The sequence below is a fragment of the Habropoda laboriosa genome, unplaced genomic scaffold, assembly GCF_001263275.1.
Source record: "Habropoda laboriosa isolate 0110345459 unplaced genomic scaffold, ASM126327v1 scaffold204, whole genome shotgun sequence".
Lineage (NCBI taxonomy): Eukaryota > Metazoa > Arthropoda > Insecta > Hymenoptera > Apidae > Habropoda > Habropoda laboriosa.
Window position 1 is genome coordinate 144,115 of NW_017100385.1, and position 25,950 is coordinate 170,064.

A 25,950-nucleotide genomic window follows, 5' to 3' on the forward strand; every position below is an offset into this window, starting at 1 on the left:
AACTGAGTAATACATCTGTAAAGTGAACTTTTGAAATGTGATAGTTATCTTGTAACAAAATAGCATATTAGTAAAGTATTATTTTTTTAAAGTAAAAGATTACTTATAAAGCAGCTGTTTAGTAAAATAGTATATTGGCAGATTAGTATACTGACACAGTAATTTTCCAAATATAATACAAAACATACACAAAATAAGGTAAATATCATGGAGAATAAAATACTATATTAAGAAATTAACCTTGAAAGTACAACAAACCACCAACTTGTTCACATAAAACATAAGTCAAAAGAAACATCATTTACTGATAGAATACATTTTATCCTCTCATAGTTTGCAATATGAAGATACCAATTCTTCTAACACACTTTTACCAGCACTAGCTTTGGTAGAGTTGTTGACTTTAGATAACTTTTTCAGAAAAATAAAGTGATGTGTGTATATTCCACTCCCATAGCATTAGATCGCCATATGTTTTGTAGTAAGGATAATGCACAAACACTTTATTCAATATGTAAAATTTCATATTAAGTTATGTATTATTATTCCAACACAATATATTTTTTCTAAAAGAAAAATATACACGCACAAAAGCACTGAACACGAAATCATGACTTTTAATAAACTTTCTACATTTCCATTTTCATTTTCACTTGTAAAATACGGTCATGTAAAAAAGCGATTTTAATTCTCGTTGTAGCTCTGACCTACATACTGTTACTCGAATCTTACGGTTAAGTATTACGTATTGGTAATAACTCGTTGCACTGGAATCGATTCGCAGTATCAATTCTCGTTCCTCGCGTTCCTAAAATCGTCCAATGACGATCTTGTTTATGGAAAGCAGCCTTTTTTCCCCGTCTCTGTTCGTGGAAATATCTTTTTTCCGTAGAACCTGCACGCCAATTTCCTGGATCGTTAATTAAAACGGCCATCAGTTCAGACGCCATCAACGGTACGCTCTTCGGCCAACAAATTTACCTCCTTTTTTCCCTCTCTCTGTCTTCTAATTACCGGCAAACATTACCAACACCTGGCGCATTATGTTCCTAAGGGTGGGTTTAAAGGATAAAAAAGTCGAAATTTGTTTTTTTGCACTTTCTTGCATCCTTTAGGAACGTACATAGACTACATTCAGTGTGTTTGAGAATTTTTCAAGATTTAAGAAATTGACGATGCTGAGTTCGTGAACAGAACGATTGACAGAATGAAAGGTTAGTTTTCGAAACTTTATACCTGATTTTCTTCGAAACCGTGTTTGTCTAATTGAGAAAAATGATCAATTCGATTCTCTTATTTTCCAACAATAGATAGTTTTCAGAGACTGACGAATTTTATACTCTAATAAATACTATTCTCACGAAACATCGCGACTACCTGTTTGAAAAACATAGAGAAAATAGCGTGTCAGATTTCAAATATTATCCCACGCGTCATTCTATTCAAGAGCTTATAACTTCTTCAAAATAAAGAATTTAAAAAATTCCTTTTATGTGTATTCTACACGTCTAAAAGGGACGCGAAAAATATAAGAGAAAATTAAAAATTTCGAATCCTTCTCTGCCTGTGTATGTGTATAACCTTAAAACACGAATTAATCGGATCCTTTTTTCCACTTGAGTTGCTCTTTTTCGAAAATTAAATTTCTGTGATCTTCGGGCGGTCAGACCCTCAAAGCAAAACTTTCTCTGCTCGTTGGAACGATATTTGAGATTTTTTTTAATTAACCCCAAACACGGAATTCCGAATTTCCACGGAGGTCGCTGCTTTACATTATCGATCCTTATCCCCCGTCTCTCTTTCTCGCCTTTCGTCCATGTGGGTGGAGACTTCAGTCCGCTTGTTTTCCCTGGAACCTAGTTTGTACTACTAAATTTCCATTTTCCCCCCACACGATACGCGGTGAATTTTCCCGTGAATTTACCAATCGCGTTCGTTCACCCTGTCCATACTGCCACGATTTCGAATTTTCTCGTTTCGAGGAGATATCACGACGAGACTGGCTTGTTCGGACTTTTCATTAGATTTAATGGGATTCCGAATCCGCTTCTCTAGAAAAAGCCAAGCCGCCGCTTTTTCCCGTCTCGGCGGACTAAGAGAGCTCTGAAGACCGGTTGTGTTCCTCTGTTCAGGTGGCGTGGAGGCCACCTGCTTTCTGAATACTCGAGTGAATCAATTGAATAACTAATTCGTAGGCTGAGCAATATTTTTCATGGGAGGGAGAAATATGCAACGATAGAATTCCAGATAGAACAAATTGTAGTAGTAAAAGAGTTTATGTAAATCTAAGACTGCTTATTATTTTCTGAAAATTCTCGTGTTGGATAAAACGTTCGAGATCAAATGTTTGTCTATACGCATGTGTTTCTATCGAAGCGAAAAAATTATTTTTTTTTAGTCAATAGATGGATACTTAGGTGAGTCGTTTATTTCTATAAAATTGTTCTTGGGAAAAAATTATCGATAGAGTACGATAAGATAAAAATGTTCAAAAGTAACTATACTTTTCGCAGATAAAAACTAATCTTTTATGTATATACTTAAAATACAGGAAAGAGTAAATTTAACTTTATATGAAATATTATTTACTACTTTATAGAGATATGTTATAATTGTGATAAAATTGAAAGCTTTTACCCGGAACAATATTTGTAGAGGTGAATTTTTAGTATTCCAGGATTACAACATTGAAATAATATTTCGTATAGGATTAGAGTATTTAGTAGAAGGGTTAAACTATTTGAATAATACACAGTGCAAGATTATGGTACTTAACAAGGAGATATCAGTGTTCGTAAAAGTAACATAGACGTTTCTATCGTTCTTATTTTCGTTTTTAAATAACAAAAGAAAATTTTCATTTTACTCACTAATTTTTATATTATTTTCTATAAAATCCATACAACGAATCACAGACGTGACTCAAATATCATCTTCTCTCGACTGTATTCCGAGGAAGATTGAATATACAAGATGTCACGTAATTTCTGGTAGAATCAGAGAAACAGAATCCGAAAAAAAGGAAAATGTTGAGATAAGATTCGTTTGCATAAAATCGATTTTGAAGCTCCCAACTAGAATTGAAGCTTGACTTTCTATTATTGCACGCTTCGAATCGTGTAACAAAATCTTTCGCAGTAGATTGACAAATGGCACGTGTTACTTAAGCGAGAACATTCGTAATAGAAATAATCAACAATCTTAGATTTATCAATTTTTGAAAGTAGGATTTCACAAATAGAAACTGTCAAGTTAATTTCTGAAATCCTTCTAGCAATGAACATTTAATTAACTAAACACGTATCTGATAATTATTCGAAGTCAATTTCCACAATGGAGACGAATTTAATTCTATATTTTCGACTTATCTTCAAACGAAGTGTGAGATATTTTACGTAACACAAATAAGAAATAAAATTTGAAATTGAAAAATTAAGTAGAAGCATAGATAATAATAAACCCAATGCAAATAATACGAAATAAGAAATTAATTTAACTAATATCTGCCTCGCAAATAATCTGCAAATTACTATAAGCTATGGTCACTGAGCCACATTTAAGTTCGTCATCCTTCTTCCTGCTCCACATTCCCTAAATCACGTAATCTCCACATCTAGCCCCCTAATATCTCATTCCAACTCACCCACCATTACTCCCAACAAATACGATCTTCCTTGAAAATGTCACCAACTATTAGTCTTTTCAAATGAAACTTTAGATACAAAAACTAATGCATTTAATTACTTCCACACGATTCTATACACTTTCCCTAACGATTAACTAGTTTCGTTATTCCAAATTTATAAAAATCGTTATTCTTCGAATGCTACGTTTACAGTGTCTTCACTTCGGAATAAAGATATACCGTTATAAGAGCAAGTGTTGTATTTCGTGAAATATCTTATTACACGATGAAAAAATGTTTTTTCACGCGTTCAGAACGGTGGGTTATCGCTGCTCTTATTTTCTGACGTGACCCATCGATGGGTCATTGAACAATGAATAGAGACAACGGTGGATCACCGCATTTTTAGGTTATGTATCAACCCCTTAATTTATAACAACGTGTCAGAGATTCTGGTGAAGATGTGACAAAAATGGTTATATTAGTAAGAAAAATTAATTGCAATCCTAACTTTCGTTTCAATTTATAACACTGAAGATCACTAAACGTAATTAATCTGCAACAGACTAGCTTTTGTCACCTGACACAGTCCTGAAAACAAAATGGCCGACGCTTAGACGCACAGTCAGAAAAGAAATCATAGGTTAAGGGGTCAAGATAAGAAACGCTGAAAATAACGAGCGTTTCGTGAATTTCGCTGCTGTCCTGAAAAGGGAAAGTTCCAAAATGTATCTCGAAACGAAAAATACACGACTCCTACAGTTCTAACTGAAAAATAAGGTCTTAATAATCCATCCATATAATACAAAATTTTCAAAGAAGGAGAACATATAAAAATCAGAATAAATATAGGAACAATTGTCCAGGCAGTTTCTAAAAAATGATTTTTTATCAGGCCACTTTCGTAATCACCGGCCCAATTGTGAAACAGAAGTGGTATCGCAAAAATTGTACCACCGTACTGAAAGAAAGAAAAAAGAGAAAAATAACCAATCAGAATTTATCTCCACTTTCGTCGTCATCTCCGTACATGTCCAGGCTGCGTTTCGCGATATCAATTTTTACCGTGGCGAAATCTTCACGCACGGCAATACACGTTCCTTCTGATAACGCGTTTATAGTGGTGGCCGAGCCTTGTGGCAACCGGTTTGCCAGTTTCTCCTTTGTAACAGACGCTGCCTTCCAGCCTGGAAGTCGTCTCGTGTCCAGCCTCAAAGCTTTGTTAAAATTACATTTTGCAAGCAAACGCTGTCCTTTTGCTCGTTCGTTATTGTTACGTATCGTTTCGGTACATTGTTCCCCTCGTTAAACGTGAAACACGGTATTAGCAAGCAACGGAATGTAACAACATTTTGGGATGCAGTTTGGACCACGTGTACGTGAAATTGTCGCAATGTTATGGACAGATCGTGGAAAGTGAAATTTTTAATCGAAAGAAATTACCGTTTCTGTTCTGCGGGAGTAAATTACCACGTTCCGGAGGACGAATGGAAACAACGTTGCTGGGGGAATTATTTTTCATTCGACGGGGTTTATTGTTCGAATGAAATTTTGTTCGGTGCTCGCGTCGATGAAACTAAACAACCGAGTTCAGCGAAGTGTTTGTCTCGGAGAAATTGCTTCGAACGAAAGCACGCCGGACCTGCCCTCCATTATAATGCATTTCGAGTAAATGGCAAATGAATGTTACATTGTTCGAGCGTTAATGGACCTGACCGGAAAATCCAGCGAAATATACATATATTATTCAGTATGTTTCCAAGCTATACTAATTTTTCTTGCTTTAATTTTGAATTTTGCTGCAACGAGTGTGGAGAATAAAATGAATTATGACTCTTACGGAGGTATTGCCTTCTTTTTTTTTCATGCTTGTTTTTAAATCATAGATTTTGTTCTCGTGATTTATTAATTATATCCGAATTTTGCTGCAACGAATTTGGAAAATAAAATTGTTATTCTTATGGAGACATTTCTTTTTTTTTTCATACGTGTTTTTTTAAGTCAGTTTTTGCTCTCGTGGTTTATTAATTATATTTAAATTTCGCTGCGATGAATGCGGAAAACAAAATTAATTATTATTCTTATGGAGATATATCCATTTTCTTCTTTTTCTACCAGTGTAAAGTGTTGAAATTTGTATCTCGAACAGAAAGGTATTCGTTAATTACATGATTATTATTATCCGTTGTTTACGTTTGTTAGCTATTTCCCTCGAGAAATTCTGCTTGTTTTCTCTGCGAGCCAGCTGTTTGTATAGATCGCTCGTGCGTTTTCCTTATTTTGTCAACGGATAGATATTTTTCGTGGATTTTAATTGGTAAGTCACAGAACTGCGTTTAATTTGAACAAGCTGCGCGATTGTTGTTTCCACTGTAACGAAGAAAAGATTTGATGAAAAAATGCGTAACATTTGAAATTATATCAATTTTCCATCAGTGATATCGATTACTGCATAATTACATCATTATTATCTCAGTTACTGTAAATTTTATTATTACTTTTTTATTTATTATTATTTTTATTTTATTATTTTTAATATTTTACACTTTTTTCAAGAAAGAAGCAGTTTTTAAATATTGTTGCAAAATTTTCGCATTTCTTTTAGTTTATGTAAATTCAGATAAGATTTACATGATTTAAGTAAGATTGAAATATTCCGTGAAAAACAATATCATTGCGAGCTTTGAACCATTTTAACGAACAACAAAAATTTGTAACTTTGCAAGTAATTAAATATTTGCTTAATTTAAATGTTAATATAAATTCTTCGATATTCTATAATATGTCGAACGATACTGAATATTAAAATATTTCATTCAAATATTGAACGTTCGTTGAATGTGTTGTGTATTAAACGAAAAATTGTTAAATAAATAGCATGAAATTAGGAGACACAAGAGCGTATAATACTGGTGCAATTAGTTTACAATAGAAACTCGCGGCGTGATGAATTCGGAATGCGCACGGGCATTGATCTTATCCCGGTTTCCGTGAAACAGCATTTCCGCGCGAATCTTACGTGTTGTTCCTAGGCGAAGCGTGTCCAACTGGCGGCTGCTAGCTTTCTAATCGATCGACTTCGATGTAAATGACTTGTAGCGAATTTTCGTACCGAAGTCGACGTGTTCGTCGTCTACCAGCTACTTGCAATGCGTCACTGCTCGTGATTTTCACTTTAAACCCGACACGTCAAACTTTGACACGCTCGCGTCGTAAAAGCAAATTACATTCTCGATTCATTTCGTTGCGTCACGTACCTACAGCTGTTTCTAAGTATTTCCCCTTACTTTAGGAATTATTTCAAGAGTTTTCTCATTTCGAGAATTTTTTCGTTTCGAGAATTTTCCTATTTCGAGAATTATTTCATTTTCAGAATTTTCTCATTTTAAGAGTATTCTTATTTTTGAGAATTTTCTCATTTTTAAACTTTTCTCATTTCGAGGATTTTCTCATTTTAAGAATTTTCTCATTTTGAGGATTTTCTCATTTCGAGAATTATTTCATTTTCAGAATTTTCTCATTTTAAGAATAGTCTTATTTTTGAGAATTATCTCTTTTTTAAACTTTTCTCATTTCGAGAATTTTCCTATTTCGAGAATTATTTCATTTTCAGAATTTTCTCATTTTAAGAATAGTCTTATTTTTGAGAATTTTCTCATTTTCAGAATTTTCTCATTTTAAGAATTTTCTCATTTCGAGAATTTTCCTATTTCGAGAATTATTTCATTTTCAGAATTTTCTCATTTTAAGAATAGTCTTATTCTTGAGAATTTTCTCACTTTTAAACTTTTCTCATTTCCAGAATTTTCCCCTTTTTAAGAATAGTCTTATTCTTGAGAATTTTCTCACTTTTAAACTTTTCTCATTTCGAGAATTTTCTCGTTTTGAGATTTTTCTCATTTCGAGGATTTTCTCATTTCGAGAATTTTCTTGTTTGCAGAATCACGTTGAAAATTAAATTAATTCCCTTTTCTTATTTGCAGAAATTTTTACTTCAAGTTTCATTGCTTTTTCCTATTCCAAGAATTTTTTTGAAAAGATCAGATTGGAGAAAACCAGTTCGAAAAGATTTCAAACGAAAGAAATTGCAAATATGAAATTTGTAATATTTGTATTTGCCAATATTTGTAGATTTTCGTGAGAAGTATTTAAGTAATTACACACTTTAAATACAAATTCTGTTGAACCTTTAAAATTGCTTAATATAATTCTTATTTTCAGAGATTTAATTTGCATTTGGCTTTTAATGGAAATTAAGGTCGCTGAGAATTTTCTCAATATTAGCTTAAATATTTTTAAACCTGCTTTTATACTTCTAGAATGGTACTTTAAATACTTTTTAAAATAACTTCCCTCACGTATAATTGAGAAATGGTCATTTTTTCGCTACGGCCACTTATAAAGGCTTCTGAAATTATGGCAGATCCTTACATTTCTTTTTTTCTCGAAATTGAATGGTTAGTTAAACAGAAGGGAGACGATTTCTTAAACACCTGGTTAAGATCTACAATTTCAATTATGATTTATTTAAAAAAGCGGTTCTGCTTTCTGCTTTTAACTCGTTACCAGGCTTCAAATGCTCTCAGAATTTGTAATAATGAAAACCAAACACAACTTTATTTTTCTCTTAGTCTTACTTACGTAAAACAACAGAAAAACCATTTTTTATAATTATCGAATCAAACTTGTCATAAACTAAATAATAAATAATATCTTCAACATTAGAATTAAATTTATAACGAATAACGTTGTAAAACAAGTGACTAAGTACTCTCATGACTCGACAATGTTGAAAACTATTGAAAACTCCAATCGATAAAAGAAATTATACAAAATTAAAATACTCAAAATAATGAAACTTTCATAGTTCTTTATAGTCATTTTATATTTTCTGTAATTATTTTCGCAAGCTCCAAACTGACCCTCAAACTAATTATCACAATATATTCGATTATTGGATAAATTTTGCATGGATCGATATGTTTACGATCATTTAATTAAAATTACCAATATTTATAATTCAGTATTTAAATTCCCAAATTGATTGCAGTAACATATTCGATTACTGGCTAAATTTTGACGACGATAATTTCATTAAAATTACCAAAATTCATTTTCAATAACGTCTGTCTCTACAATCATAGATCCCCCCGAAACGAATTTCAGCAATATCCTTTAATCGCAAACAAAAATCACCGAGATAACGAACACCCGCGTAGAAAGTTGACAAACATAACAAGGAAGTAACGTGAAATTTCAGAGGCCGAATTTTACAGCTGCAACCATGCGTCTCGAAATTCTATGCCTGTTATTTTTCGCAAGCGTGCTAGCAGTGAAGGAAGTTTCAGCCCATGGAAGACTGATAGAACCGCCATCGAGGGCCTCGATGTGGAGGTACGGTTTCGATACTCCTCACGATTACAACGATCACGAGTGCTACTGCGGGGGATTCACCAGGCAGTGGCAACGAAACAAGGGAAAGTGTGGAATATGCGGCGATGCCTGGGACACTCCAACGGTGAGACACGAATTTTCTTCTTTTCAATTTGTCAAGTTTTAATGCATGCGCATGATGGAGTGTACACAAATGGAAGGGAATGATACTAACAGCAGAGGTTATTGCACAAGGTTTTTCTGTTGAGAAACGCGCGTTAAAGATTCAGTTGCTGGAAATGGATTCTACAGGGTGATTCAATGGTACCGATGAAAAATTTGCAAAAAAATGTGCGACAAATTGAATATCCGCGTTTTCTAGAATTTGTTTTTTTCAATTTTTAGTTTGTAGGTTATATGTTTATTATTGTTTTGTTATTTTGGGGTGCTGGATATTGTCGGAAATATATACGCAAAGATATACTAAATAATATTATCTATTCTTAGTAAGATTAAATTACATCGCAGCGCGCTGGAGAAACTTGATCTCTGTGTTAGAATTGTTAGAACAATTTCAATTAGAAATTGAAAATCGGCGGGCAGGGCTTCGCCTTTACCGACGGATTTACAATATGCTTGAAATAAATTTTTTATTTATTCTATATAGAGTGTATTTTTGGAAATTATTCGTTAAATTGTTATCTGCCTAACAAGGGAAGTTCGGTAACGCGAGAATCCAGGAAAATTTGAAACTTTCTGGAAATGTAGTTCAAGTGACGCTAATTGCACAACCATTTTTTTTTTCGGCGATGAAACCGCCCTAGGGGAGAAACCACCCTCTCAAAAAATTCACTTTTCACGTTATCGCGAATATTCACGAAACCGTCAAAAATACGGAAAATGTTAAATTTTTGTTATTCTACATTACCGTAGTAAAGAATTTTCGAAAAACATTTTTTTCAAAGTTTGCCCCCGTTACTCTTAATTAGAAAAAAAAAAAATGATTTTCGAGTTGAATAATAAATTGTTTAATTAAACGATACCACGATTGAAAATAGTAATTCCAACATTTTCCTATTTTCAACTTTACATCGTTACGTATAACAGCTATTTTCCAATTATTCTCGCACACACATTTCGTTTGAACTAGTTTCACTTCTGAAGAATCGCAATTTCGTTGAAAGTGTTGTTATACTCAGATACGAATGAAATTTGTAGATGACTGTCAACGAAAAGTTAATTGAGAGTAGTAAGAGAATACCCTTCTCAAAGGGTAGCCTACTTTGAGAATGAGAGAAAACTTCTTAATGGATTGTTTGTCGTCCATGTTGGATTTACGCGAATTTTGAAGTTGCTTGGTCCTCATTAGTGAAGTGTGGAAGATCCGTTCCGTAACTAATGCTCGGAGAAATTGCTGTGCATTTAAAAAGAGCCGAGAGATATTTACAAGGGAATTAGTTAACATGAAATCAAACTGGTTTCACATGGTAAATTCTCTACCTTTCGAAAATATTGAAATAGTAAAAATAGAAATTGTTGTTATCGCGAAAGAAGTACGAAACTTTTGCTTCGAACTAATTCAACTGCTACGATGTTACTTACCTTCCCGTTCATAATATTTTCAACGTAAACCTAGAATGTACCAAATACGGTGTACCATTATCATTCGAGAGAAAAAAACGTGTTTAATAAGAACGAGGAAGTAGAGTGATTGAAATGAACTTCCTCGATCGATAAAGTAGTTTGCTTCTAATTTGAATTGTAAATGCCCCTATGGTAAGCAAATTCTAGTACACACAATTTACATTAATATCATTATGTATATGCGTACTCTAAAGAAAAGGATTAACAAATATGCAAAATATGCTGATGCTAGATAAATTACAAACGATCTTTCATCTATCATTTGCAAATATGAACACGCGATATATTTCTATATTTATCAATACTAGTTTTATTTCTTTAGAATCTTCTAACTACTAATTCTTTATAGATTTGGAATTGACGTTGTGGAGATCAGTAGCTGTTTACCTCATCTCGATTAATTTGAATGATAAAAAATTCTACAATCTCAAAATTAAAAATTAAAATTTTTCAAATTAAAAATTTTACATTTTAGGCCAATGTGAAACTTTCCTTCACTTTTCGCCACTTTATCTTTCAGACCATTTAAATTGCGTGTGAAAATTGTCTGGTACCACAATAGCTAAGGAAGATAGTTGGGCGATCTATTTCACGTGGCCCACCCTGTACATCAGTTGTATCTTCAGAATGGCAAATCCTCGGTTCTCATTTCGGTTACGCGATATTGAAATTCCCGAATTGGAATTTATGTAACGGTACCTGTACAGGAAACCTTAACTCCTACGTGAAGTGAACCAGAATCTAACTGTATTAAATTCGAAGCACCTGAAATTCTTATAAGGAAACGGTAGCAGCGCGGAATAGATGGGACAAATGATCGGAGTAACGATATAGCGAAGGATCGGGCGTGCAACGAGGCTGAAAAAATTGTAATTCGCGTTGCATCGCTATCGATCAATTTCATTTACCGTTCCCTACTTCTGTCGACAACAAGGCTATTTGGCATATTGAATTGCTTCGCGGTGATAGCAGCAAAAGTTGAAGGACGAGGGAATTTATTAAGAAAACGAAATGAAAATGAAAATACTTTTCAAATCGTTGGAAAATCATTTTATCAGCAAAATTTTAGCAATTTTTCCAACGAGTGGTACACTAGTCACGAACGAATTTCATTATTTTATAACGTTCGAAGTATTCGATACAAAGACAAGTGACGAGTCTTAAAATATCATTTAACTGGTGAATTTTTTTTAGAAAATAAAAATAAATCAAAAAAATAACTTAGGCAATTAATGAAAAAAGAAAAGAATAAAGAATTATTGCTAATAAAAGGATATCTCAAGAAAAGTCATAACAGATTTCGTGAAACGAGTAAGATTTTAGGAAACAGTTAGAGTAAGACATTCTTCAGAATTACCTCTTTTTTTTTTTTTTTTACCGAACAATTGCTTCAGCTACAACAATAAAATTTTACCAAGTCCAGCAATTATTGCGCGATTCTTATATAAATGGGCAGTTACAAACTTGGGATAAATAAATTCATTTCGTCAGAATGGAGAAAGGACACGTAAATTTTTTAGTTTACTTAAAGTTGACGTCGAGGAAGCCAGCTAAATATGTACGGGGTGAGCCACGTAACTGGGACAACTCTGCCTCTCTTTCGCTTGCAAAAAGAAAAAAAACAAAAAGGGGATGGTAGAGGGAGATAGTTGAATGGTTTAAAGAGCTTTACCTTCCTGCGAACTTCCTTTTTTCGTAAGTGTAACCACCTATTTGTGAGGCGCAATTACATCGTCTTTCAAACGGAGGCGAATACTTTTTTCAAATAAATTGATTTCCCTCGTCATTTCACTCGTGAAAGTATTCAAGTGAAACATTTAACAAATAAATACGCGATGAAATATCCAGTCGTGGAAGAGAAGGAAAAATGATACATAAGGTGTTTATTTTGCAATGTTTAAAAAAGTGTTCCTCAGTGAAGAAAGAATTCTAGATATTTAAAAATGAAAAGCATTTTAATAATAAATATTCTTCTTCTCTAAAACGAAGATTTCTTTCTCCTTGTTTTAAATAATTCATATTTTCTTAATTATACTACTAGTTCCTGGAATTTTACTATTAAAGCAAGAATAAATTAAGAAGTTTTTTAACATTTTCTCGATTCATTTTCAAAGTTTGTATCTTACGTTACACTCGTACCATGATATCTCTAAGGCTGGCATAAATTATGGATAAAAACTGGAACGTCTTTTTCAGTCAAGGAAGAATTCTAAATATTTAAAAATGAAAAGCATTTTACTCGTAGATACTCTTCATTTTTCAAATAAATTCTTTTAATTACCAGACACTTCTCTTCTGTTTTTCTCTTTTAAACTATACCACCAGTCGTTAGAATTCTACTGAACTGAGAATAAATTAAACAAATTTTGTAACGTTTCTCACGTTCATTTCCAAAGTCTGTATTTTACGTTCCATGTGCATGGTGAGATCTCAACAGCTAGCATAAATTATCGATCATCTCCTTCGAGTTTATCCTTATCAAGCTGAATTCACTGTTTGAAATGATCAATTAGCTCACCTATACGGTGATTGCGAGCTTTATGCATTCGTAACAAGTCTTGCATTCGTAACGTATCTTTTGATCTCTGCACCCGGTTACGGGGAAACGAAAAAATAGCGGCAAAAGCAGAAAAAGTAAACCGCTGTTACATTAAATAAAAGAAATCCCATTAAACAGAGAGAAAGAAGGATGCGTCAAACACGGCGATTCCATTGTGAAGTTCGCGTAATTATCCCTTGGCTACGTTCTTACAACACAGAATAAATTACTATTTGCGGTTTTCCGGTCTGTCGGACGGACATACGGCCGTATCTTCAACAATGCCGGTTTCAACACCCTCTCCAAAAATATCTCTTGCAAAACTCGAAAATTACTGTTTTTCGCGTAATTCGACCTGGCTACGAGAACAGAAAGAGAATTGTAAAACGGAAATAGAAATTACCCCGTGATAATTCGAAGAACAGAAATGTACGAGAAAAGTGGACCTCGAGGATTTATCGAAAAATTTTAATCTAAGGATAGAATAGAAAAAAAAAAAAATACTAAAATAGAAGTGGAAATTACCCTATGAAAGTTTGCAGAATTGAAGTTGTCGAGAAAGGTGATTCTGAAGAATTTGTAAAAAAATTTTAATACAATTTTACAAATTGATTATCTCGAAATTCTTCTAATCCATAAAATTATGCATGTTCCTTTTAATATTTAAACTCGAAACCAATATTCGTGAATAAATGAACTTTTTAATATTTTCCCCATCAGATCTCTGTCAGAAATGATTTGACACGAAATTTGCGAAATTACTTTTTTTTTTTTCATATCAAATTTTAATCGCAACTTTACAAATCAGCGATCTCGAAACTCTTGTGCTCCACGAAAATACGCACATTGCCTTTAATATTTAAATTCGAAACCAATATTCACGATTAAACGAACTTTTTAATATTTTCCTCGTCAGATCTGTGTCATAAATGATCCGACATAAGATTCGCTAAACGACCTTTTTCCCTTCAATTCTTCCAAGTTAGCCATCTAAAACCTCCCGCCGGGTAAAAAATTTCCTTCGGCGAAAATGTCGGGCGTAAAAACGGCTGAACCGTTGCTTTTAATCGTGTCAACTGATTATATCAATTCCCGTAATCCCGTCAGTTTTCGTAATTTACTCCTTTCCAACTTTCCATCTCGTTAACCGAGTAACCGTATAAAACGTTACGAATTTTTACCGGCGCATTTTATATCTTCCTTCGGTTACGCGCGCACAGGTAACGCAGATTTCCACCTGCTTTTAGCGACGCGTTACGCGCATCATTTACCACCGATGGCGCAAACTTTCCCCCGTCAAAGTCTAATTTTTATCAAGATGTGCAAGTAATTAAGAAGACTTAGGAGAACTTCGAACACCGTCCAACGATTTTCTTTCTTTTTTTAAATTCCCGTTACTCGCACACGCACACACCTCGCCATTAATGAAATGAAAAGTTTCAGCGGAACTTCCGAGATACGTGTATGTATACGTAGACCGTGGATAAAATTTACGTCGGATACTTAGTTACAGGAAAGCTAACGTATCTCGACGGTTTTATCTCCTTTCGTGGCTTCTCTGTTCAATTATTAAATAGAAAAATACTTCCACCTGTTATATATTTTATTTCGCCCAATGAAAAACGGTAGTCGCTTTAGTTTACTATCTACTTAGCGTCTCTCCCCTTAACTACGGTCCTATAATGGATTTCTGGTGAGAGCCAAGTGGCATGAAAGTTGTTAACCTGTCGTCTAATTAACTCCATTAATTTACGATACTTCTAACGATTGTATCTGTTTGAATTGTTTATCTGTGGATCGAACGTTGTAACGGTAATTGTTCATCTGCCGTCTAATTAACACCTTAATTTACGATCTTTCCAACGATCGTGTCTGGTAGAGTTGTTTATCTGTAGATCGAACGTCGTGATGAAAATTGTTAACCTGCCTTCTAATTCATTTTAACGACTGTGTACACGTTAGAATGATTTATCTGTGGATCGAACGTTGTAACGGACGATAAATATTCAAATGTTGTATGCATTGGGTAGTTAAGAATTTGAATAAATTCAGGCTCGTAGATAATTACTTCAACGGTTTTTACGTCAGAGAAAACGTGCGGATTCATTCAATTTGTTAACTTGTTTAATTTCTCAATGAAAAAAAATTAAATTCTTATGTATGTAATTAGAAGATAGGAGAAATTCTAACGAGTTATTTTTTTGTTTTTGGTTATGGTAAATGTTAGTGCAATAAAGACATACAATAAAAAGTTAACTGGTCTTTTTTAACCCCTTGACATATGACAACGCGTCAGACACGTGGCAGAGATTCTGGCGAAGATGTGAGAAAAATCGTTATATTAGCAAGAAAAGTTAATTGTAATCCTAACTTTTGTTTGAATTTGTAAGACTGAGGATTGCTGAATGTAATTAATTTGTGACAGATTAGTTTTTGTTACCTGATACAGTACTGAAATAGAAAATGGCTGACGCTTAGATGCATAGTCAGAAAAGAAATCATAGGTTAAGGGGTTAAGTAACAGAGGTTAAAAACAGAGCGTAACTGCACTTTCTCACTGTGTGTTGTTGCGTTGAAAAACAAAAGTAGACATTGTGAAATCGTTCTACCATTTTTGAATATCATTAATCGTATAAGACGTGTAACTTTTGATCGATTCACCTTGTATAATACTGCGCCAATGCAACGCGAACAATTATGGTATCAGCGTGTTTCGTAATATACTGACACCGTTTAAAAAGAGAAAATAGAAATTTTTCCACGTGTTTTACTCGCTTTTTTCGCATTCCGTTCTAGGGATGCTTTCTCAGAAATCACTTAACTGTCTAGCTACACGTTTATCCGTGTAAGAATTCTTTAATAACGGTGCAACGTTATTTATGAATTTTCAGAAATCATAAATTTTAATTAAGTATTAAGACACGATGTCACATTTCACTCGATATCGTACGATTTAAATTACATTTTCCCGCTGAAGTTGGTATCAGATATCAGTAAAAATATACAGGGTGTTCGTCTTATGAATTTCCAGCGTTTCTCTCGTACGTGGTAGATTTAAGGGGAAAAAATAGAAGAGGGCAAAGTTTAACTATTTTTTGTACACAATACGATGTCTTGAATAGTATTTTTGCTGTAATATTTTGGTAAAGTTTCAAACAACCTATATTTATACAACACTTTTTTCTTATTTACACCTGTAGAAAATCGGAAAAAAATAGGACACTCTGTATATCGTTTCGAGTGTTATACACGCGCGTGGTTTGCACGTTTGCATGTACAATAATAATATTGCAGGAATAGTAATAAAAGAGATTAAGTCTGTTTGCAGATTTTTACGATAAGTTAAAGAAGAATTTAACTAAGTTAACTTTTCTAGGAGACAAAGTCGGTAATTTTTTGCAATCTTCTTAACCATTCCATAGGCTGTCTTGGTTTAGTATGAAACCGATTTTGAAGTGTATAAGTAAATACAGCTATTGCGGTGAATTTTGCTGACGTATTTTTATACTATTACCTACGAATAACCAAACCTAACCTAATCTATAGAAACACCATGCGTAATACTATAAAAATACGTCAGACTACAGGAATACAGAAAAAACAGACATTTTACCACGAGATTCCAGACTGAAACATTTTTCTGCAGGATCTGAATAATTTTTTCACGACTCGTTAAGTTTACTTCGCATTCGACAAGTGTCCTGATACATAACTTATGAACGGGAGTGTACAGTAGTGGTTTAATATTACTCACTCGGTATTTGTAGCAGAATGTTGAGCGTTTGGATGTGTTAACTGGATTACAGCCTCGTCTACACGAAACCGGCGGGAAATACGGAAACGGCGTGATCGTCCGAAAATACCGAACAGGTTCGGTGATACCGGTCCGCGTTGAGCTGACAGCGAATCATCACGGGTACTTCGAATTCCGTACGTGCGCGATGACCTACAAGGGGAAGGAAGTTGATCAGGATTGTCTGGACCAGTATCTGTTACAATCGAAGAACGGATCGATCAGATATTATCCTGGCCCGGGGAATAAGATTTTCGAGGCTTTCTACAAATTGCCAGACAAGCTGACTTGCGCTCAATGCGTCTTTCAGTGGAGATACGTGGCTGGAAATAATTGGGGCGACTGCGGAAACGGAACAGGTATTGTACGACGTTTTCAGTAACGTTTCGCGTTACGTGCAACATTATACTCTCTCTCTTTCTTTTCTCTCCTGTCTCTTTGCTCGTTCTTTTTCTCTTTTCTCTGTCGTCTCTCCACTCACTCTTTTTCTCTTTTCTCTGTCGTCTCTTCATTCACTCTTCCTCTCTCTTCTCTCTTTATTCGCTCTTTCTTGTTTCTTCACCCACCGTCTCTCTCTACTCTCTTGTCTCTTCATTCACTCTTTCTCTCTCGTCTCTTTCTCTCTCTTCTCTCTCTTCTCTCTCGTCTCTTTCTCTCTTTTCTCTCTCGTCTTTTCGCTCACTGTCTCTCTCCTCTCTCTTGTCTCTTCACTTACTCCTTCTCTCTCGTCTCTTCATTCACTCTTCCTCTCTCTCGTCTCTCCACTCACTCTTTCTCTTTCCTCTCTTTCTCTCTCTTCTCTCTCGTCTCTTTCTCTTCTCTCTCGTCTCTTTCTCTCTCTTCTCTCTCGTCTCTTTCCTCTCTTCTCTCTCGTCTCTTTCTCTCTTTTCTCTCTCGTCTCTTTCTCTCTCTTCTCTCTCTTCTCTCTCGTCTCTTTTCTCTCTCGTCTTTTCGCTCACTGTCTCTCTCCTCTCTCTTGTCTCTTCACTTACACCTTCTCTCTCGTCTCTTCATTCACTCTTCCTCTCTCTCGTCTCTCCACTCACTCTTTCTCTTTTCTCTCCCGTCTCTGCACTCACTCTTTCTCTCTCCCTCTCACTCTTGCTCTCACTGGTCTCTCTTTCTCTCTCTCTGTGTCGAAATTCGAATGCGAGCCGCGTCTCACCGAGCGAGAGATAGCTTAGCTATTGCTAGCTGCCTGCCAGCAGCCTTTGGATAAACGAACTTGGGCACGACTTTTTCAATGGCACAAATTTCTGTTCCACTTAACTCCGGGACGAGTGTATCCCGCGTGTTTTGTTCCAGCCACCCGGCCCGGATGGATGTTCAACAGACACCGTTCGGCAACAAAAGTCTCGTACAGGCACCGAGGAGGATTGTTGTTGCGGAGATGTTGCTTGAAATGGTGCAGAAAAAGAGAGAGAGAGAGAGAGATTGAATTTCAGAGGATATCGGGAGAAGTTGTGAATGAAAATTATTGAATGAGACGTTTGCTCGTTCGAGAGTTAAGAAAGATGATCCCCAGGTATTGATTGGTTCGGGTTGTACTTGCTTTCATTCCGGATATTTGATATTCCTTAGACAAAGCGTAAACGATTCAAGTATTGTTCGGTGCTGAAATTTTTTCATTTCACATATTTAATTAAAATGAAATACAAAAAGCACTTTTCGTTCATTAAAGGACAACTCTTTGTTCAATAAAGAAGAGCAATTCAACGTGATGTCTGTCTCTATTTCCGGTTCGGTTCAGACTGACAAATCGATTAGAGTCGGTTGGTGACGATCGATCGTTTTCTTAATTCAGAGATTGCATACAATGCTCGCAACAGTATTGATAGTGTCCAGCAGGCAAGTAGAATGATGACTCAGATTACTTTTTTGTATGCGGAGTTTGGCACAGGGGTTGGAGATGATTAAAGTCCTGATTATAGTTTTCTTCTTCTTTTCTTTTTTTCAATTTTTGATGTATGGAATTTTGGGATAGTTTTATTTCTTTTAATTCACAGCTTATGGATTATTTAAAAAGAGAAAATAATTGTTATTTTTCTGTGATCGTTAGTTATACCGAAGTAACGATTTTAAGTTAAACCGAAGTTAAAATTTCATCCAATTACTGAACTGAAAAATACTTTCTTCACGTGAAAAAAAAAGTTTTACTCTTGATAATTATCGTGGCTCACAGAACGTGTTAATGAAATGAAATAGAAATATCCTGTGTTTCTTAATTACCACGGTTGTAATTAGTATTTGAAGAATTTCGGCAAGTTGTGAAAAATCTAATTACTCGTAGATATTACATTTGTTCCGTTTAATTTTTCTCTTAGAAAAATATTGACAAATCGTTCGTCAATTTATACAATGGTGAAACTAAACGTTTTGTAATGCTCAACACACAGATAAAATAATATTAGTATTCAACTAAAGTACAGATGGAAGGTATTAATTTTTTGCATGTAATAAGCATTGCTCAATTAGTACAGACTATGCATTATTACTTAATGGCTATCGGTATTCAATAAGGTCGACCATTTACCAATAATTTTATTACTTTCAGGTCTCGGGTATAAACATTATTACAAAACTGTCTATAATTATGTTTGCATTTTCATAATTTCAAGCACGTTATTTTAGAATACAGCAATTCGCGTTTAATTTATCAGTATAATTCTCGGAACTATTCGTTGCAAAATAGTTTCAATATACCGAAAATAATTTTTATCGCTTTTAAAAAATCACCTTCGAAGTAACTTTCTGAGAACAATTCAAAACCGATTATCATGGATCATCGGTTATCGTGTATTCAAAGCTACTTATCACTGTGGAAGTTTAATTACGAAAAATAAATCAAATAATTTACAAAAAAATTTTAATACAAAAGAAACGTGCATTTAAAATGTGCGAATAAATCGTGCATTCAATTAACAAAAACTTCCACACATTTCTGTTAAAGAAAACAAAATCAACATTAAAAATTAAAGAAAATTGAATCGCGCGCCTATTTACCCTTTATTTAAATTACACTCTATCTTCCAACATTTTTAAAGTAAAAGAAATCTTACAAATTTTGTTTCTTATACATAGTATGTAAACGAATAAAATACTGGACGTATATGTATACTCACCTCCGTTAAAATTTGAAAATATAGCACTTACTCATAAGGATAACCCTTAAACAACGTGTTTACAGGAGCTGTGGGTTGTGGTCCTCAAGAGGAGTTTCGTTCTTGTGCCGACATTACCATCGGAGATGACGTAGAGCCTTTACCGACTGCACCCTCTACAGAGCCACCATCGAAATCGGCTCCGGGAGAAAAATCGCCGACAGAGCCGACTTTGGTGCCAGAACCAAGTGGGCCGTATTGGTTATACAGTATCATTATCGCTGGTACGTGCCTGCTGGTTGTACTGGCAGCTATGGCGTTGCTTTACTCTTATTATTATCACTCTGGTCGAGCCAAAAAGTGGCTTATGTCGAGGCGGGTATTGACACCTGAAAGTCCACCTGTCGCTCCACCGAGGCATAAAAAATACAACACGTCCAATGCACCATTGCAGCTGTAGAGAGACATTTAACACTTGAACGTAGGGTGACCAACTATGCAAAAACGGAGAATCCAGTGATTCTGTGACAATTATTTTGTAAATGCTATTTTTAAGAACTTTTTACACCGTTCTTTTATATTGTTCGATAGGTTAAGATATATAAAGAAGAAGTCTCGTTAAGAACGAGGATAAATGGTCACCCTGATTTATTGTTACTATGTATTCGCGATGCAACTTCCCTTACTTGTTTCCTCACTTGAAACAGTTCGAACCATTTTTCTATCGAGCGTGTTTGTACGCATGAAAAGTATCCTTTGTGACACTGTGATGTATATATGATGGGGAAGTTGCTGTCGTTTCGCGTTTAGAGTAATACGCGCTCACACTTTGCACACACATTTTCATCCTGTATATATATATAAACTGTCTTACATTAAACGTATTTATTTTGTAAGAACTTGTGGTTCTTGGTTTTCCTTTCTCTTAAGAAGAAATACGTGAATTTTGTTAATGTTGGTACTCTTACGTATTTGAAAGCTTACCACTTGAAGTAAACAAGGATTTAATAAGTTAGTAAATGATGTTGCAGTAAATTATTTTTTATTCAGTAACATATTTCTAAAATCTTGATTATTCATTTTTGGAGGGACACCATTCCCAGAAACACTTGCACTGCCGTTAGTAGCAGGGATTTTTACAGTACGAGGTATTATAGATAATAATGTTTTTGGCATACCGAATGTAGTTCTGCTTACTGTAGTACCACCTAGAGACTTGACCGTAACCATTTCGTCGGTCATTGGAGCCTTTTTGCGTTCAGGTGGTTGGCTTATAGCTACGCTAATTACTTTATCACCGATTTTCATCCCATCGGTGGCTAGGAGTGCCTTCGCGGCACTATTTTCGTCTTCGAAATCAACGTAAGCCAGTCCTTTGGAATGACCATTGCGGTAAGTAACAACGCGGACTTCCTTTAATGTCCCATGAACCTTGAAGATGCCTTCTAGATCCTCTTTTGTTGTCGTTACCGGAAGTCCTATATGTTTAATAAAGATAATAATTTTGTTTTTAACGAAATTACAATTTAGAAGTAAATTTAGATATTATATACCTTTAACAAAAAGTTTATTCTTTTCAAGAGTGCAACTATATTTGAATCCTGCTCCTCGTGTTCTATTTGGATTGCATCTTGAAACAAACATTGGTCGTCTTCCTATGGGAGTTCTGTCCAATTTCAAAGCTTTTTCAACTGCTTCCTATAAAAATTGTATTTTTTAAATTAAAAACCACATGTGCTAAATTTTTTAAATATTTAATTGAAAGAGAAATAATTCGTACCGCGTTGCTTAATTGCACGTAACAGAATCCTTTACTGCGTCCTTTGTAATCTCGTATCATTTTAAACATTGTGATCGGTCCAGCCGGTTCTAAAGCATTTTTAACTTCTTCCTCGGTCGCAGTGTAGTCTAAATTACTTACGAAAACAGTGATTTTGTCATCGACTTCGTGCGCGTCTGCTTCTGTTTGCTCATTATCCGGTGCTTTGAAGCCAGGTGGCGGAGCAATTTTCGATTTTTGCTCTTCAGTATCAGCATCGACTTTTTTTTCGATGTTTAGTCGGCTTTCTTTTGACTTTTGTTTTGTTTGTATTTCAACTTTCGTAATCTTTGTCGGTGAGCCTCCTAGGTTCTTCCATTTACCGATATCGTCTTGTTTTCTCTTATGAGTTTTTTTGCTTTGTAATGGTGATAACTCATGACTGCAAGTTTGTTGCGTTTTCTGTCTTTCCTCAGCAACCTTGTCTAATTTCTCTTTCGTTCGTGCCTCGCAAAGTTCCATTTGCTCCAGTTTTCCTTCGTCACGTTCGAAATTCATCCAAGCATTTGCTATGCTTTCTGGCCAATCTTTCACCGAGGCCAATGCTTTCTGGTATAATTTCCTTAAATTTTTTGTATCTCCATAACAACTACATACAGAATAAAATAATTTTACATTGTAAAAGAAAATATGTAATACGATGTTATATTTATTTGAAATAAAACAAGAAAATACCTTTCTAACGAAATATATTCTAACCAGTAAGATGCTGTCGCGGAATGTCCTTGTGATAAAATGTCGGCCCATAATGTTCTAGATTTTTCCATGTTAGCGGCATGTATGGCTTCAGTTCTTGCCCAGTATTGTAGTATAATACAATTGGGATCTCCCTCCAAGCCAAAAGATTTTGCCAAGTGTTCGCAAGCCCTATTAAAAGCATTGCGCAGTATTTCTAATTGCTTTTTTTCCGCGGTAGAATACCGATCGATTTTTCGTCGTAAATATTCCAAATATGTTATCCACAAATTTCGATAATCTTCTGCAGTAGAAAATCCGGCCGCTAAAGCATTTTCTAATAACGTTTGTACTTCTAACGTTGTTTTTCCCCATTTCTCATACGATCGCATCCACTTCTGCCACATTTTTGCGCACCAAGGGACGTTTCTTGAAGCTCTTTGATACACTTGATCCAAGACAGATTCAATTTTGATATTTTCTTCTAAATATGTAAGATAATCAAGCCAAATCGACATTTCTAAACTAAGATCAGTGATTGCCCTCTCATATAGAACAGTAATTCGCCCTGGGTCTCCATGTTGTTTTTCATATGATAAATATATTTTATACGAATCTAGTAGTTCGTTTTCATTTTGTGCAGAGACAATCTTCTCCTCATAAGGTAAACGGACGTTAAGCTGTTTAAGTGCGCGTTCATACCCACCAGCAACAATTTTGTCATCAATAACAGCTTCAGCACCATCTCCATAATGCCATGCTTCATACTCTTCATATGTTTTTTCCATATCTAAAAGAGGACAAGCCAGTTGTCTTTTGAACAGGTTTGCAATACGCTCCAACTGTTCTTTCCTTTCAGCTTGATTTAAAGGATCAATCTAAATGTTTAAAATTCAGTTATAAAAATGTTTTAAAATTTTTTTAAATAATTTACCATTATATACTTACCAATGCATATAAAACAACTTCAAATTCCCTAAATGCTTCCCATATTATTGCACCTTTGATAGTATGCAACCCAACAGCTGTTAATGCTCGTTCAAATAATTGTCTGACATTCTTTGCCGCATCTTTCTCTGTACCCATATTACCAATACTAAACTGCAAATATTCCAACCATACCTTTACAGCTAAAACAAAAGCTTCATATAATAAACTAGCTTATAGAAAATAGATAGTACATTCATTATATTAGAAGAAACATACAAAGGTAATCCTTAACAGCTCGTTCGCATAAATTTACTACTTCAGCTTTCTGTTCCGGTGTTGTAGATAGATTAATTTCATCTTGTATCCATGATAGCCAGAGATCAGGGCTCAAGGGATACTTAGAGCTCATATTCTCTCGGGCGGTACGTAATCGTTCCAATTCGCCCATTTTTTTAAACTTGTTGATGAGGGATACGTGAGTCGTATAGTCGTATGGATTCTCAGCAAGAGTGGCTAACAAAACTTTAACTTCAGCTTCATCGGCATCCTCTTCATCATCATCTTCATCCTGATTGTCGTCAACAAGTTCGTTGTCAGCAGGTTCATCGTCCATATTTTCATGGGCTTCATCTTCAATCAATTCGGACTTGTCCTCCTTGTCGTCCGCTAAATTTTCGCGCAGACTCTTACCGTTGCTCTCTTCGTTTCCCACGTCCATTTCCTCCATACTGTTTTTGAAGAAATTATCTATCAAACTATGAATTTTCACGTCGCACGAACGTTACCAACAATACGTACTTACAAAAACTGAAAAAGGACACTGAACGTCAACAACTTTTAAACACGGAAGGTTATGTTTAGATGTTTTTATGCCAGTTTCTTTACAGACCTGACAGATCTCTTCATTGCGCACGCGCATTACGACCGGTCCGCTGATTTGAATTTAAAATTAAAATAACGTTAAAATCGTCTAGAATAAAAATAAAATATTGAAGTACGATAATTATAAATGTATAAAAAATCGAACTGCGTTTTAGTGTTGCAGTGATAAAGCTATAGTAATTAATTTCTATAAGGTGATCATATAGAAATATTCGATTCATAATCAAACTACTATCTTAATTTACTTAATTCTTTAATACATTTCTATATAGACGTATAATTATAATTTGTAATTCCTTCAATAATCATTTATGTCCAATACTTACATTAGATAGAATTTATAAATTAGTATTTATACGGGACACAAAGTAATTAATGTAATATCAAAAGTAATTAATTCCTATCTAACATATTCAATCCACGTTGTAATTACATTATTATTCGATCATAAATGCTCCTTTGAACGATACATTTCCAGTTTACTATCTTTATCGTCCCTTAATGTATACTGTTACACATTCAATCGCGATATACAAACGCAAATGATCTACTAACTGTAAGTTGTAGGTTCATCATTGGAAATCTAAACAGGAATTTACCTTTAGGGCAAATCGTAATCTCACAATTATCGATGCGATGAAAATTAATCTTAATGATCGACGATCGATCTAGCGTGTCTAAAAGTTTCTCACTAATAATGAATAATATAAGGGAAATATTCGTCTGAAGTGTTTGACGATGTTATTCTCAGAAACCGGTGAAAAGGGTCGCAAGAAAGGAAAACGGAAGCTCGTCAAGTGCTCCAAGAGCCGCTTGAGCCGCTGCAAACAGACACCATTAAAATATGCCCACAAATATGCCAGGAGTCCACGGGTGAGTTCTCGAAAATGCGTGTTCGTTCGTGAGTAATATTTCTCCACCGTGGTGACTGTATTTACTTTGCGCTTGATTCCGTAGATTCCGCGCAAAAGATGTCCATTTCGCGTCAAGTAACGTCTCTTACACGGTACAAACATTGTTTCGATGTTTTTAGGAAAATAAATCGTAAATATGGCGAGGTGAGTATTCTAAAATCTATTATTTTTTTCTTATCTTGTAAAATTGGAACATGTCTATGGAGAAGGTTATAGTCTGCTCTTATTGGTTGTCGTTCATTGTTATTTTCTATATTTAAATAATTAACAGGGATAGTTGAAATCTTTTTCTGTTATTTTTTAATTTTCCAAATATACATGTTCGATGATCGAGGTTCATATGTAAATATTTCGGAATTAGTTTCGAATAATGTTAAACATGAAAATATCGTTTAAGGGTTATAAATTTGTTCATTTGTTAATTCGAAGCTGAACATGGTTCTAAAAATTTAGAAATTTTTTACTTATGTTATTGTCGTTGTAATGCATAATACATTCTTTGAAGAGCTTGTTAATTACTTCCTGGAAGAATAATTCTGGCGCCAGAAGAATTTTAAAGAGACTATGCAGAATTGCCTCTTTAGAGACAAATGCTTTTCGATTAAACAAATTATTAAAAATCACGTGACAGTTACGTTTATACGATACATATTTT

The 25,950-nt window shown here is 34.6% G+C and overlaps 2 protein-coding genes across 2 annotated transcripts in view; one reads left to right on the forward strand and one right to left on the reverse strand.

The window, feature by feature from the left end:
- Positions 1–20,535, forward strand: part of LOC108575074 — a 53,269-nt gene extending 32,734 nt beyond the window's left edge. Inside the window, exons 3-5 of the mRNA XM_017937780.1 lie at positions 8,886–9,143; positions 16,988–17,333; positions 20,162–20,535. Of these exons, the coding sequence (XP_017793269.1) occupies positions 8,886–9,143; positions 16,988–17,333; positions 20,162–20,535 (978 nt within the window). The remainder of the gene's footprint in view (positions 1–8,885; positions 9,144–16,987; positions 17,334–20,161) is intronic.
- Positions 20,536–21,110: 575 nt separating this feature from the next.
- LOC108575069 (squamous cell carcinoma antigen recognized by T-cells 3) lies at positions 21,111–24,338 on the reverse strand. Its single transcript, XM_017937774.1, has 6 exons — positions 23,776–24,338; positions 23,518–23,699; positions 22,570–23,447; positions 21,856–22,483; positions 21,629–21,773; positions 21,111–21,553 (listed from the first exon to the last, which is right to left on the reverse strand). Exons 1-6 carry the CDS (start codon positions 24,224–24,226, stop codon positions 21,111–21,113), a joined length of 2,727 nt encoding a protein of 908 aa, XP_017793263.1. The 5' UTR covers positions 24,227–24,338.
- Between the last annotated feature and the right edge of the window lie 1,612 nt (positions 24,339–25,950).